The 15,707-nt window shown below is 33.7% G+C and overlaps 1 protein-coding gene across 1 annotated transcript in view; it reads left to right on the forward strand.

The window, feature by feature from the left end:
• The window catches only part of St8sia4 (ST8 alpha-N-acetyl-neuraminide alpha-2,8-sialyltransferase 4), a 90,942-nt gene that overhangs the window by 44,910 nt on the left and 30,325 nt on the right, over window positions 1-15,707 (forward strand). The window contains exon 4 of the mRNA XM_075951539.1: window positions 980-1,273. Coding sequence (XP_075807654.1) covers window positions 980-1,273 — 294 coding nt within the window. The remainder of the gene's footprint in view (window positions 1-979; window positions 1,274-15,707) is intronic.

The raw sequence follows: 15,707 nt of genomic DNA on the forward strand, positions 1-15,707 counted from the left end.
CTTTTACAGAATAAAAAAGCCTTGTTTGAAGAAAATTTAAGTGTTACAAACTAATTGAAGCATGCATACCACCAAGCTAAAATAAGTGTAATAAGGGTCTCTTGATTCATGATTAATATGAAATATTCAATACCGTATCACAAATCAGTTCGGCATGTATTGAAGATACTTTCCTACATTGTCTTTCAATATGAGAGTGAGATCATGCTGCATGAATAAAGTTAGGTCTAGGTTCTTTTTAAAGCATCTTGATTTCATGGTAAAAATCAGAAACACATATCCTATTTCTTTCCTTGATATGAACCCAGGGATGCAGAAGGCCCTGGAATGAAAGAATCTACAGGGTAGCCTCAGAAGGATTAGAGAGGAAATTTCTCCTACACATCTAAAATCTCGGGACGTCGGACTAAAAAACATAATTTTATTTTGTTATTTTATTCAATATAGAGGTCTATAGAAGGCAGTGGACAGTATTACACAAATTGTATAGACTCCCTTAACACAGAGTATTAAAAAGTCAAAATTACTCAGCAATAATTATAAAGGTGTGGAAAAGACTCAAGCTCGACAAACAGGACAGAGCCGACCAGAAAGTATATTATGTTTTCTTTACGTGAACAACATATCACTTAGATTTCCTGCTGCATAACAACAAAGCCCTCGTAGATTTATCCTTATAAATTCATTTATTATGAACTCCTGTTATACAGATTTGTGAAGACAAAAAAACAAACTTCTTAACAGATTAGATGAACTGGAGCTCTACTGGGAGTTAACTTCTTTATTGAAAGTAATATTTCTAATATTTTGTTGATTGATTGAATATGTAATTTCGCCAGGCAGATTTGGGAAGATTTTTGTTTTGCTTTGATATGCTTATTGATAAGAAACATGCTAGTTCCTCATTCTTTTCATTCACATCATTTTACGAGTGAATTTTTCGTATTTATTTTTCGTTTTTCCATTAATTTTTCCTCAGGTGTAATCTAGCGCCCGTGGTGGAGTTTGCTGCAGATGTGGGGACTAAATCAGATTTTATTACCATGAATCCATCAGTTGTGCAAAGAGCATTTGGAGGTTTTCGGAATGAGAGTGACAGAGAGAAATTTGTGCATAGACTTTCCATGCTGAATGACAGTGTCCTTTGGATTCCTGCTTTCATGGTCAAAGGAGGAGAGAAGCACGTGGAATGGGTTAATGCATTAATCCTTAAGAATAAGCTGAAAGTGCGAACTGCCTATCCATCACTGAGACTTATCCATGCTGTCAGAGGGTAAGTGGCTGGAAAGGACCAGTCTGTCCTTGGCACAATGGAACGCGTAACTAAAGATTTTCTCTAGCCAGGAAGGAGCATCAGTAAGACCTCCACAGTAAACACATTTTCATTATTTTATAGTGCTTTCTATATTTTCAAATATGAATTTTATTTGTGTACTTAGTTTTTTTTTCTCGCAGTGGAAACGCAAATTGTTGAGTTTGACAATGATGCCTGCTCATGAACAAAATACTGATTTTTATTTCTTCCTGTGACTGAGGGTAATAAGAATGTGCGGTAAAACTGATGACATGCTAAATGTCTACTAGGCAATGCGATGGGCAAACAAGTGTTAGGTTTGTTAAGAAAGCAACTATCTACATGTAAGAGGACAATCAGGAAGACAGGAGTTTAACTGAGACCATCTTCATGCTCCATACCAGTATCACACGTGCCATTTTTACAAATTAGGGTACCATTTCCCTTTTAAGAAAATGAATTCATAACTAAAATTATATAAGGAATAATCCATTACTTAAAAATCAGAAATGACAGAAAGGTCAGTGGTATTATTCACACAGTAAGTGTGTTAAATAAATTGACTCAAGATAAATATTTCTGTTTCTTTATGAATGTGTCTTAAGTATTAAGTACTGTACATATAAATATGAAGAAAACATTGGTAAATGCAGAGACTGTATGGGGGACCCACGGGCATATGATGTTTCAGTGACATTGTAGCAGAGCATACTGGCAGGGATGTGTAATTTCTTCCTCAAGTTCGCAAAAGCTTAAAATGCAGACTTATTATTTGACTAGATTTAAAAAGAGAATAATAATTGTAATGATTAATAAAGAACGGATTGGTGGATCAAAGTCAGACTGGTGAGACAAATAACATGGGATTTGGAGGAGAGGAGGAAGAGGGAAAGGGGAGAGAGAACAGGGAAGAGGGAGAGAGAGAGAGAGAGAGAGAGAGAGAGAGAGAGAGAGAGAGAGAGAGAGAGAGAGAGAGAGAGACCATTGTGAATACTGAAGCACAGGCTGGGAAAGTAATTTGGGAATTTGCTAGGAGGGAATCACCTTTATTATGCGTGAAATACAATAATATTTCTGAATGTGGGATGTCACATCCTGCATATGAATAGATATTTTAATTAATTTACTCACAGGAAAAAAAAAGATATAGGCTGGACGTGGTGGATGGGGACATAAATACCAGGTTTAGGAGAACAAATAAATACAGGAATAGAATTCCTAAAAAAAAAAACAAATGAATCAAGTCCAGAGTTAAAATAGTTTCTTTGTATAATAGGAACTATTCTCAAGTTTTTTGTTTTGTTTTATCATTGAAACCTTTCCCTGAAAATGTTTACCATTTCCCATTTAAGCCTCCAGAAATCGTTACGTGGTACTATCCTCTTCACAATTAAATGTTATAATTGGATCAAATTATTCAATATTCATTACTATGTTTGATGACAGGTTTCATATATATATATATATTCATTTAGACTATAATTAAATCAGCGTTTATTTCTAAATGATCAAATATCCTTTTAATAAAATTTGACTGAAAGAATTATATATTCCAAACAGAGATTACAATTTGAATGCATTATGTTAAAAACTCTTATCAGTGCTGAGTATCACATTGTTCTTAAATATAGGTTTCTTTCTAATTTTAGGCATATATTCTCCAGAGATAAATGATTAGGACTGGAAACCCCATACTCAACTCCCGATTAGAACAAACATAAAGCAAATTTAATATGTCAACTGATATATGTTCACTAGATTCTAGCTAATATTCTGCAGTTAAATACCAAAACAAGTTATGAAATTGAAAGTTCATCTGTACAGTTGAAGTTATTAACCAGTTAGAAACAAATATACTTAACAAAATATTAATGATAGATTTATAGAAATTTTCATGTCTTATTTTGTTTTCTTTTTGTGCTTGAAAGCATCTGCTCCCTCCTAGGTAGGCAACTAACTCCTGGGACACTCAAGTGAATCTTCTGCCTTGCCTTTATAGTAACTAAGTCAACAGTTATATTTATTTCACCTTGTAAAGTGTAAAAAAAATCAATTATTTTTCCTTCAGTTGTCAATATTTTATGTTTCATCTTACTTATATTTCTCACATAGTTATTTTGGAAAACCATTTCAATAATTACTAAGTGCTGTAATACAAAGAGCTTTGAGATAAATCCGATAGCCATAATGTGTGACGTGTTAAACTGTGGTCACCATGTTTTCTGTAGTTTTGTCCGGAGTGATTCTTGACTTTGCTAGAAGGTGTATTATGACATTCTTACTCATAAAACTGTGTACCTTCCTCTAAGGTAAAGAGATGGAATCCTGAAAGGTGGTATGCATAAAAAATAGTTCTGGGGTAGCCAGTCATCTTTCAAATGAGATTGAAAGTTGTAGACATGGTGTATCAAAAAGCAAATGCATATAAGGAGTTATAAAACTAACATTACAGGCAGTGTGCCGTGTCATTTCAACATGTTCTGTGTAGCTGGAATCCTGAAAGAGAATAATAAACTGTAAACACCGGTAAAACAAGATTAAAAGGCAATGATAAAACAAGACTTATCTGAAATTAACAAGATCAAAATCTAACAGATAAGTTTTACATATTTAGAGCGGTAAGTCCTACTGGCTTTTTCATCTGAAAACCTGTGGTTAAACAGTTTAACGAAATAGTTTCAGGTCCTCTATTGGTTACTGGTGTTGACTGACTGATGAAAGGTTAAGGGAGCAGAACACACAGTTTCCATAGAGTATCACTATGATGCTGGCTGAATCACGATGGCTTTTCTGAGTGCTGCAGTTAAAGACAATGTTGACGTAGTGAAGGGTACCAAGGTCCCTGAATATAAGGATCAATTGGAAGTTATTATACAGTCAGACTATGTTATGAAACTACTGACCTTAAACTCTGACTTAATTTAGTTTTGTTTTTTTGGCACTAAAAAATAAATTAAAAACCCCCAAGTTCAGGAAAGTCTTAGGTGTTATTGTAATGTATGATCTATCTTTGAAAGTCATATGAAATGAAACCAGAGAAAAAAATAGAGAAGTCTTGTAAAATAGCAAAAGGTAACCTAGTAGATGAATGAATATTTGGGATTAAAATCTAATGGTTACCAGAATATGGAGCAAGAATATGAAAAATTGACTATAAAACACCCACACGTCACTGAATTCAGAAATTTCATTATAAAGGCTTAATCATCATTTATTAACTTACAGAATGGGTTTATTTTGTCTATTTTTGAAAGTCCTAGGAAATAGTACAAAATCTATGCTTCATGAGCTTCATGATTATCCTACTGTTTTTCTAACTTTCATTGATTCTTTGTGGATTTCACATCATGCATTGGGTCCCACATCTTTCCTTGTTCTTTCACACCCCATCCATTCATCCTTAGTCACAAGCATTTTTGAGTCATTGGTGGGGCTTGAGGCTTCTTGTTCCTGGTACGCCACTGCTAATGGGCTCTCACTGGGTCTCTTTTCGGATATTCTGTTGCCCTGTGTCATGGAGATCCTGCTCTTTTGGATTTCTAGGTTAGTGCCCTTCACATGCTCCAACAGTTCATAGATTCTGTGGATTTTGGGGTGGGCCGACTCAAAACCCTGGTTCTTTGCCTGGGTGGTAGCTGGGTTGGTCAATTGCCAGCTTTTCTTCATTGCCACTACCCAGGGAACATAGTGTTGTATATATAGAAGTTTATATGTACATACTGAATAGTGAGATAAAATTTGTTTAATGTCTTTTAAAGTCATTGTACATTTTTGAATGAAATTTCCTTAGTATCATTTTTTTTCTTCTCATATATATTTCATCCTGATCATAGTTTCCCCTAACTCCTGACGCCAGTCTCTCCTCCACACCTCCACTCTCCCTCAGATCCACCCCCACATCAGCTGGTCTCTTCTGCAAAAAGAGTAAACCTCCCAGAGACATCAATATACATGGCATAATATGTTAACAATAATCCCAGGCACATACCATCATATCAAGGCTGGACAAAGCAACCCAGTATGAGGGAAAGGATCCCATATGCATGCAAAAGTCAGAGTTAACCCCCAATTACACTGTTAGGAATCTCACAAGAACACCAAACTGCTCAGCAGAAGACCTAGATCAGGCCCCTACAGGTTTACTGATCTCAGTGAGCCCCCAAGAGCCCCATTAAGTTGATTCAGTGGCCTTGTTCTCATGCTGCCCCTATTTTCCCTGGGTCTGCTGATCCTTTTCTTTGCAGACTATTTTAGATTTTTGTAAAAATTTTAATTTAACTTTTATCGATTTTTGTCTTTGTTAGAATTTTCCCCATTTAAAAAAAATTTATTCATTTTCACATATCAACCACAGTTGCCCCTTCTTCCCTCCTCTCACTCTGCCACACCTCCCCCCAGTTTACTCCCTCCCATCCACACCTCAGAAAAGGTAAGGTCTCCCACGGGAAATCAGCAAAGCCTGACACATTCAGCTGAGGCAAAAATTTTTGAGGACTTTTATTAGTAAGGAATTTGCAATGCTAATTTGGGATTGTAAAACTATTTACAGGTTTAAATCTCAGATTTATTTATTTTTTATTGTCTTTATAGAGCTATATATTTTTCTCCACTCCCCTCCCTATAATAGGAGGCCGCTTGTTTGTTTCCCAGTCTCCTAGACCCAAAATAATCACACAGAAACTGTATTAATTAAAACACTGCTTGGTCAATCTCTTAGGTGTATTGCTAGATAACTCATATCTTAAAATAACCCATGTCTATTAATCTGTGCATCATCACAAGGTTGAAGCCTACCAATGAGGTTTGGCAGCTACATGGCATCTCCTTAACTCCACCCATTCTTTCTCTATATTTCTTTCAGCCTTGCTATATTCTGTGAAGCCATTGGCCAAAAGCAGTTTAGCATTAACCAATGGCAATAAAACATATTCATAGCATACAGAGGGGAATTCCACCTGACCTCCCTTTGTCCCCCATCCCCTTGTACCCTCTCCTATGATCCCTACACTCCCAATTTACTCAGGAGAACTTGTCTTTTTCTACTTCCCATGTAGATTAGATCCATGTATGTTTCTCTTAGGGTCCTCTTTGTTGTCTAGGTTCTCTGGGGTTGGGAATTGTAGGCTGTTTTTCTTTGCTTTATGTCTAAAAATCACTTATGAGTGAGTACATATTATGGTCTGGGTTACCTCAGTCAATATTGTGTTTTCTAGATCTGTACATATTCCTAAAAACTTTAAGGTAGCATTATTTTTTTCTGCTGTGTAGTACTCCATTGTGTAAACGTGCCATATTTTCTAACCATTAAACAATGAGTATAGAAATTAAGACATTAATAACAATTACATTTCTTTGTCCTCTGAATTTTATTGATTCAAAACTATAAATTTATGTATACATGATATGTAAAACTCTCATGTCATGCTCACTTTTGTGCTAAGTTTTCTTAAATATTCCTAGGTGTTTCTTGTCTACAGCCTCTTAAAAACTAACTCAATTTTTTTGTTTACTATGAAAGCAGACCCAGCCTTCATAAATATTCACTTTTAAAGTATAAAGTACATTTTGGAATAAAAATCATTCCTATACACTTTAAAACAATTACTACTCAAGCTAAATTTTTCTTCCTCACAGTTAAAGAGATGTATTTATACACATATACATGTATACAAAGTTGTGTTTGTGTGCATGCATATAAAGGTTAATATATAGATGCATGAATGGATGAATAAACAAGTAAGTAGGTAGATGTGTAAATAGATTTGTAGATGGATGGATAGATGGATGGGTGGATAAATAGAAATTAGATAGATAGATAGATAGATAGATAGATAGATAGATAGATAGATAGATAGACAGATAGGCAGGCAGACAGATAAATTGACATGTTGATGCTGGATTTAGTCCTTTTGTGTACTCTTATAAAAGTAAAGTTTTTTTTATTTTAATAAATATAAATTTTTTAAAAATCATTAAGTATATTCTATTTGTTGCTTACATAGATATCAAAAGGCAATAAGCATGTATATGGACTAAATACGCATTCCTTTATCTTCCCATACATTATTTATATATAATATATGCACAGAAAGCTTGTATACTAGTACAACTTTCATAACACATTATCCTAAGTAGTATATTAAATAATTAATTTGCACTTTTATTCTTTTTAGAAAATGCAAAAACTAATGTTATATTTGGAAGTCCACAAAATGTTTAAAATTTAATATAATGATCACAAAATAAATGTACAGGTAAAAGATAAGGTGGCCATAGCACAAACATGTATATTCTCTATGTGATCGTATATACATTTATGTATATTGGCATTGCTTACTTGGTATGCTAGTAAGTATATGAATATTTACTAGCAAGTGCATATAATATGTTAATATTTCAGGCATTAATTGTAGTTTATGTAACAGAAAAGTGATTATCTGTTTTACTCCATTCATGCTCTTTGTTATCTATTCACACATGAGATGGGGTTCCAGGGTTTAATATGGCCTATAATCACAGCACTGGGAAAACTGAGGTAGAAGGAGCTTCAGCTTGATGAATTGTGCTACCCAATAAGGCTGTACTGGAAACAAAATGTGGTTCTACCTAAACAAACAGTCACACAAACCACACTTTGAACATACAGTGAATTCCCTTAGTCTCAATATATTCCTGACTCAAATGAAACCAGGAATGTCTTCCAGTCCTCAGAAATGATAATTGTCATTATCAGATATATAACAAAAATCCCCTACTTTATAAGTATGTTGTTATTTGATGTGTATTTTTGAACTTATTCTAGTAATTTCACCTTGAGTTGAAAACATATTCTTCTGCATTAGTTATTCAAGTGACTAAATTTCTCATTGTTTCTTCCATTCATCATAGAGCATAATATCCTAACTCATCTACAGTTGTGTAGATAGCATCATTATTTCTTGTTTTACATTATCCTTCAAATAAAATTATGGTGAAGTAGGCAGTTTTGAGCTAAAGTTTCCAGAAATTTGCTGAGCAGTTGATGTATTCTCTTGTCATCTACTCTTAAAAGCACTTGTATGTATTATTACTTTACAGATGCCACAGGAGCATAATTCTTAACTAAGGTAGGAGAGATACATTAAGTTAGAAGAAACTAAACATGGATAATTTCTGCTCTCTTCTCTCTACAGGAGGTATCTCTGTGTGGTAGACTTCTACTTTGACACAGAAATGTTTCTATAAAGGGAAGGAAACTGTAGAGTTCTTGGTGTGCTAGATCCTGTGACAGTTATAGATCTTAACAACAACAACAAAAATTCCGCATGCCTTATAGAATGAAGCATTTTTTCAGTTTTACTAATGACACAATACAAATTTAAAATTTCAGTTATTGAGTTTGTCATTCAGATGCGGAAATCTCCCTACATAATCGTGTGCAAAGACAGATCAAGTGCTGTGTAAATGTAAGGTATTTCTCTCGGGAAAATTTCATGTGTGCACCACTAGCCTTCAGAATTGTGATTCAGGCCAGATCCCAGCAGAGTGTCCAATCAAGCATAGGCAGAAATATCTCCTAGGTACACTTGAGGAAATTGCGTCTGTCACAGTCATTCAAACAAATTGTGTCAGAGTACTGAATAAACTCAAAGTCATGTTTTAAAAAAAAAATGGAAAGATTTGGAAAAGGAAAAAATATTTATTACAAAGAATTTCAGAAGATGGCTTAATTGTTTTGATTTCAGCTTGTTCTCAAACATTCCCATATGGCTTCTATTTTGACCTATGTGCAGTACAACTGCAATATTTCTCTATAAAGCATGTGCCCCAGTTTAATCTTTTTGATTAGCAAGACAATGAAGCATAGTAGTTGTTTCAAATTGAAGACAACTTTTTTCTGAAACAGTATTTCTCTCTTTCTCTGAGAATATTCAGATGAGCTACCCGAGGCAGCATCATTTTGCCAATGAATTAAACTTTAGTCACAATATTGTTTCCTTGTGGCTTTCATTATTTACACTATACTAAGAAATATGACCATATAGGTACCTCATAACTAAAGACTTTCACATGAGTGGATTCAAAGTGATCGAAATGCTAATGACATGTTTTAAAATGTGGGTTACTGGGTTACTTCCTGGACAGGCGTTCTCCCTGTGGTCTGCGTACAGTTTGTGTTTTCTTTCTCAATCTCAGTTTAAAAGTTCAAGTTTCAGGCAGGTCCTGTCTCTGTTTCCTTTTTCCAAAAATGTCTTGAGTAGTGCTTCTCTGTATTCTTCTCACAAGTCATATACTTCTCTATTGTATGTTGTTAAATGTGTTCCTACTTTTCATAACAGCAAACACACACACAGCAACAATCATAGAAAAAGAGGTCATAAATTTGTAACATAGTAAGGTAGCAAGAGGCACAGATGGAATAATTTGAAGAGAGTAAAGAAAGGGGGAAAAGATATAATTATATTGTAATTTCAAAAATAAAATATATACATAGTTTTTAAAAATAGCAACTGGATTATATTAATTAGAACCTGAAGACTAACCACTACAAATTTGCCTTATGGTCTGAGAAAAACAACTGAGTAATATAATTTAGTTACTTATTTTTCTTTTCCATATTATCTGCCAGTGTCCTTTTAAATATTTTATTTTTAAGCAATTTATTTAATCTATTAATTTAATAGTTTAAAATGGTATTTTATGATTGTGATACTTTCCAAAATTTCTCTAAATATTTTAGCATGGTAAAAAAAACTCTGATTTTAATAATATTTCAAATGCCATGCTGCAATTTAGCAATCACAGCAGAAGTGTACATTATATATATACATATATATGTACATAGAAAAGCTACAGGAAGCTGATGCATTTGGTTCATAAGCTATATTCATTACAATGGCTTTTATTCTGTGTTTCTCAAATTTTGCAGTTTGTTCTTCCTTTTTAATTGAAAAAAAAAAGCATAAATATAGTGATGTGGTTTCCCATCCCCTCAACCCGTTTCAGTTAGATGAGAAGGCTCATCTAACTCCCGTCATTTCTTTCTGTCTCTCTTTAAAAAGCAAACCAGTCTATCTTTGTCCTTATAGGATTCACTCTTCTAGTTAGGGTACCCAGTTCACAACTAACCCCAGAAACTCTTTTGTTTCTCTGAACTTTCAGGATGAAAATAGAACATTATATACTAATTGAAATTGAACTAATCTGCACTAAGATAGTCTAATTTATATAGGAAATGGATATTTGGTTTATTTGGATCATTGATAATGCACATTTAATCATCAGTTATGTACTTCAAGCAAACAGTGTGCTTATTATTGTTACTGATATTATAGAGCTTGCATTGCCAATAGCTCCAAGCTATAATTCTCAAGATATAAATTGAAGTTCTGACCATGTCATTAACCAAAATTATTTTTATTGAAAAACTAGTTTTCATACATTATATTCAGATTTTTTTCACTCCTCCAACTCTTCCAGATCCTCCTAACTTTCCCGCCCGCCCAAATCTACATCCTTTTTTTTTTTTCTCATTAGAAAACAAACAGGCATCTTAAAACACAGAGAAGAAAAATAGTAAAATTTTTCTCTTCTGATATCACCTTGTGAAAATTTGTGGGTAAAATAAATATTGTATAACATGGTAGAAACTCTTTATATGAAATGGATTTCTAACCCTAAAAATATTTTGCTTATATGTAACTCGGAAGGCTTTTAGTCTCAATTATGAAATTAGTACCTTAAAATATTTGACCAGTATTAGAAAACGAGCTATTTGTATAGAGAAATGTAAACAGCTTATCAATTATTCTAGGGAAGAGTAATTAAATTGTTAGAGTAAAAGAAAAATAATCGCCAAGGCTTTGTGGCTGTGTTTGTGTGGCTTGGGGGGTAAGAAGATGAGGTCCAAGCACTTCAGAATCCCGTTCCTCTTAATAACTCTGACACTGTCCACCTCACACAACTGTGTCAAAGGCAACACAGTGGGACTCAATTCCAAAAGCACGTAGGTGATAAATCACACCTCTGTTCAGAGAAACTGAGCAAACACATACTGCCTTTTATGTCCACGGGAGGCTTCAACACAGCCGTAGCATTAACTAGCTTTATTCCCATTGTTAAGAATTTTATTTCTGATGAGAACATCAATCCAATGCCAGTGATCTAAACTGTCAAGTACAAAGCCCGTTTCAACTTCTGTCCTCCATACTGTCCCAGAAAGACCATGTGGGTGACTCCAGCAGACTGTTACGTAATGTCTAGGCCGACTGTACCACTCTTGCTAGTCAGTTCTTATGAACGTAGACTGCTTTTGTTTCAGAGAGTATAGACTTTCACTGTCAAGGTCAGATTGTTTTCGTAATGGAAGCAGACTGTGTTGCTTGAAGCATGCTGCTATAGAGATAAATTGCTCTTTGTCATTGTTGTAGAGATGACATCGGCACAAGGATCCATTCCCTCTTCTGCGGAACATAAAGGTGGAAAGAGATAGTGTCACGAAGTAATTAAGAATTTGTTGGAACAGATTCTCATTAATCAATTGTATGGACAGTGATTCCTTGGTCATCATAACAATACTTTTGTTTGTTTGTTTTTGAGATTGTACTTTAATCATGTTTCCATTCCCTTTCTTCCCTTTAAACCACCCCAAATACCCTCCTCTATACTCCCTCAAAGTCACAGCCTTTCTTCATTAATGCTATGGCATGCATATATGCATTTGTGTATGCATATATATTCATAAATAAACCTACTGAGCCCATATAAAATTACCTGTATGTTTACAGGACCAAACATTTGTTATTGGACAATCAGAGTGCTTCCTCCCTGGAGAGGGCTACCTTTGCTGTTGCCAACTTTCCTCAGTTGCCTGCAGTTCCTTTTGTAGAGTTGAGGCCTCCTGAGATTTTTCCCCATTCTGATCGCCATGTTTGCTAGTATCTCCCTGCTTAGTTCACATTTAGGCAGTGAATTTTAATGACATTTTAGAGAACTATTTAAACATTAATACCTAACACTGAGTTTAGACTCAAATAATGTCATTAAAGATTCAAAATGTACTTGCTCAAACTGCAAATGTGAATAACGGTGAATAACTAAAACACTAACTGGTTATAGTTCAGCATTCAGAACTAGAGGGTTGATGCTACCTACCAATTAACATTTTCTACTACTATTAACTTTTTCCAATTTTAGTCTAGAGAATAATATATTTTTTTCAAGTTTATTTTACTTAAAGTAGGATGATTTGTTGCATGAAATTTTTAATCAACATTGTATTCCATTGATGATCTTACTGCTTTCAGCAGAATTCTGCAAGCATACTAAAATCTCATGGGCACATAGAAAACATTTTTATACAACACACTGATTTTGCACCAAAAGTATCTGTTTCTCATCGGTGCTTGAAACCGTTGTGTAGAAATCATAAATGTTTGAGGAAAAACTCTTAATATTTAATTTCTATTTGTTAAGAGGAATTCTTCTTTTAGAGATTTGTGGAGTTAACTGGTGTATGCTGAAACCAACTACCCACCATGAATAATCGTTAAGAAAAGTCCCACCAGCAAGAATCAACACTGCTAACATTGTTTTCTTTTTTAATTTGTTGATGTGACATATTTTTTTTATTTTTTTCTTTTCTAGAAAACATTCCTATACCAGATAGTTTGCTCAGATTTTTATTTTATGGGAAGTAACTGACATAGACTATATTCCCAAAAATATTCCTATAATGTACAGACTGTTAAAACACAAAATACATCTTCTTTAAGAAAATTTACTGCAGCAGAATAATACTTAGAATTTCTTGAGTTCCAAACATTCATATATTTTGAAAATAAACAGGCCAGCTATACAGCATGGTCATTCCTTTCCCAAGAAGATGTAGATGTCTTCTTTGGTAAGGAGCTTTGAATAGTCTCTAGTTGCAAGTAGGAAAACAAATATATGTGCTTTCAGAAGTGACAGAATTGCCAACTGACAGAGCAGATGTGGGGAAGGCAAGGACTTGAGTTACATCCTTAGGGCTGTGGTCAGAGGGTCACAGAGGAGTTTCTGGAATTAAAGGGTAGACAGCAGTACAAACCAAAATTTTAAGTAATTATAATACCAATAATAATATAATATAATACCAATAATACCAATTATAATACCACTAATAATATAATATAATACCAATAATAGTGTACTGAATACTAGACATATTCCTAAAATTCCAAATTTACTGAAATGTCCATGATCCAAGCTCTATAATTCTATGTGTTAAAGTCTATGGTGCAAAGAGTAATAAGACAATAAGAACAATTACACAACTACTGAAATAAGGAGCATCTTTAAAAATAATTCTAGCTAAAAAAAATATGGTGAAGACAGATTCATGAATGCCTCTTTTCTATCAACTGTGATGCATGGTAGGTTTGATATGTCCCCATTCTGGTTTTCTCATTTAACTTTGGGCACACAGGAAATATGTACTTGTATTTCCCGCCATTACAGAGTGTGATAAGGGGAAACATTGTCAATGCCAAGGGAAGGGAGCTTCCTGAATAGCACATGCATATGTCATCATAAAGAGGAAAACTGGATAAACTATTTTCCTTTATTGTATTCTCTGGGATTTATATAATGAGAACACTCACAAAGGTTAGGGCTTTACTCCCTGAAGTAACCTAGCTCCCAGTGTTCTGAAAAATTTCCAAGATAACTGAATAGAATCTATTTAGACAAAAATTCATTATAAGCTGATGCTTCCAAGATTGGGGAGTGTGTTGTGTTGCCATCCAGAAACCTCTCCAGAAATTTGTATTAGAACACCACTTTGACTCATAATGACATGAATTGCTTGGGGGAATTTTGCTACCTTCTGAATGATCTCAACCTTTTGAGATGGGACTTCCTAGCTGACTAATGTTCATGATATTAGGGCACATTCCTATAGCTTGTTATTTATTATAACCATACATTGAAAACTAGTTTTGTAACCTTTCGAATTCCCCCATCATTGACCCTAAGCAAACTTAAGGATTGATCACATGTGTATGATCAATCATGGTGGGTACACAGTCAGAAAAAATCATACTCTATTTCTACTTCAAATTTAGCTTATAAGAGCCCTGAAATGAGTACTATTCTCCACAAAACAAGTTAAAATGTCTTAAAAATATTATATCAGGTAAGAAAAATGCATAACTATTTGAATATCTGAGCACACTCAAAGACAGTATTTTATTTTAGGTATTAAATGAGTTGTATTCATTGCTAAGAATAAATACAAAATGATAAGAGCATGAAAGCTCGGTATAGAGAATGGGTAGTTTTAAACTTATAGATAAGTTGAAAATATATAGTTTCTTTATAAGAACATCATTTGCACAGCTAATAAATTTATATGGAGCTTTAAAAAATAAATCTGAGATAATATACTTAAGTCTCTTATTTTAATTACCAGGTTTTTTTACCTGACTCACCATCAACAAACCCTCATTTAGTGGCATTGCCAGAGTTTCTGTTTAAAGGACTAGGTCTATAGGTACCAAGCCCTTTACATAGCAATATAGCATTATATTAGCATGACAGCCGTTGTCCATTCTTTCGTTCCTCTTTATTTTTTCATATAATACCATTGATGAAAGTACTTTGGATCATGTTAAAATAATATTTAAAAAGTTAATGCATCTTTATTTATATGAGTTACACTAGTTTTAAATCTGTCTATGACTTGAGTTTGCTTCTTGGACACAGATTTAAAAAGTAATTTTTTACATAATTCTAAAATAGAATTTCAATGGTTATTTTTTCCAACTGTAAAAGAAATAGCAAAATTTTGATCACTGCATTCTGAAGCATTTCATCAAACCCAAGTTCATTTATCTGCTCAGACTTTCAGCTGACGTCTGCAGAGCAAAATCAAGCTCTCTTTTAGAGATCTGATGGATGGTGTGATGTGCTATTTGCAAAGCTCAAACCACCCACATTTTAAATATTTTTCTGTAAATGAAATTTAAGACAAACTAAGGAAGCCTGTCATGTGTTCTTGGCCAGAGAACAAGTAAATTTTATACATTAACTGTATAGCAATTCTTATACTTTGTAAGTCAGTCAAGATTTATGGGAGTATGTAAATATTTTCTGTTTGTGGGAATATGCCTTAACATAATTTAGGTGATTTTCCTGTTGAATGATTTTTATAGAGAACTGAATATTTATGGTATTGAATAAGGAAACTATCACCTTTCTTGATTTGTTGATATTTGTTCATAATGACAATTTTATTTTCTCTTGCAAATATATAGTATTCTGTTGAAAGCAAATATTCATCATTGTATAATTGAGGAAATTTCTAGAGAATGTATTGTAAATACCCACAATTTGAGCATCTAAGTCAGTGACTTGGAGCTGAGTTTTTGAAACACGCAAAAAAATAATTTTTATT

Source organism: Microtus pennsylvanicus, chromosome 17, assembly GCF_037038515.1.
Source record: "Microtus pennsylvanicus isolate mMicPen1 chromosome 17, mMicPen1.hap1, whole genome shotgun sequence".
NCBI lineage: Eukaryota > Metazoa > Chordata > Mammalia > Rodentia > Cricetidae > Microtus > Microtus pennsylvanicus.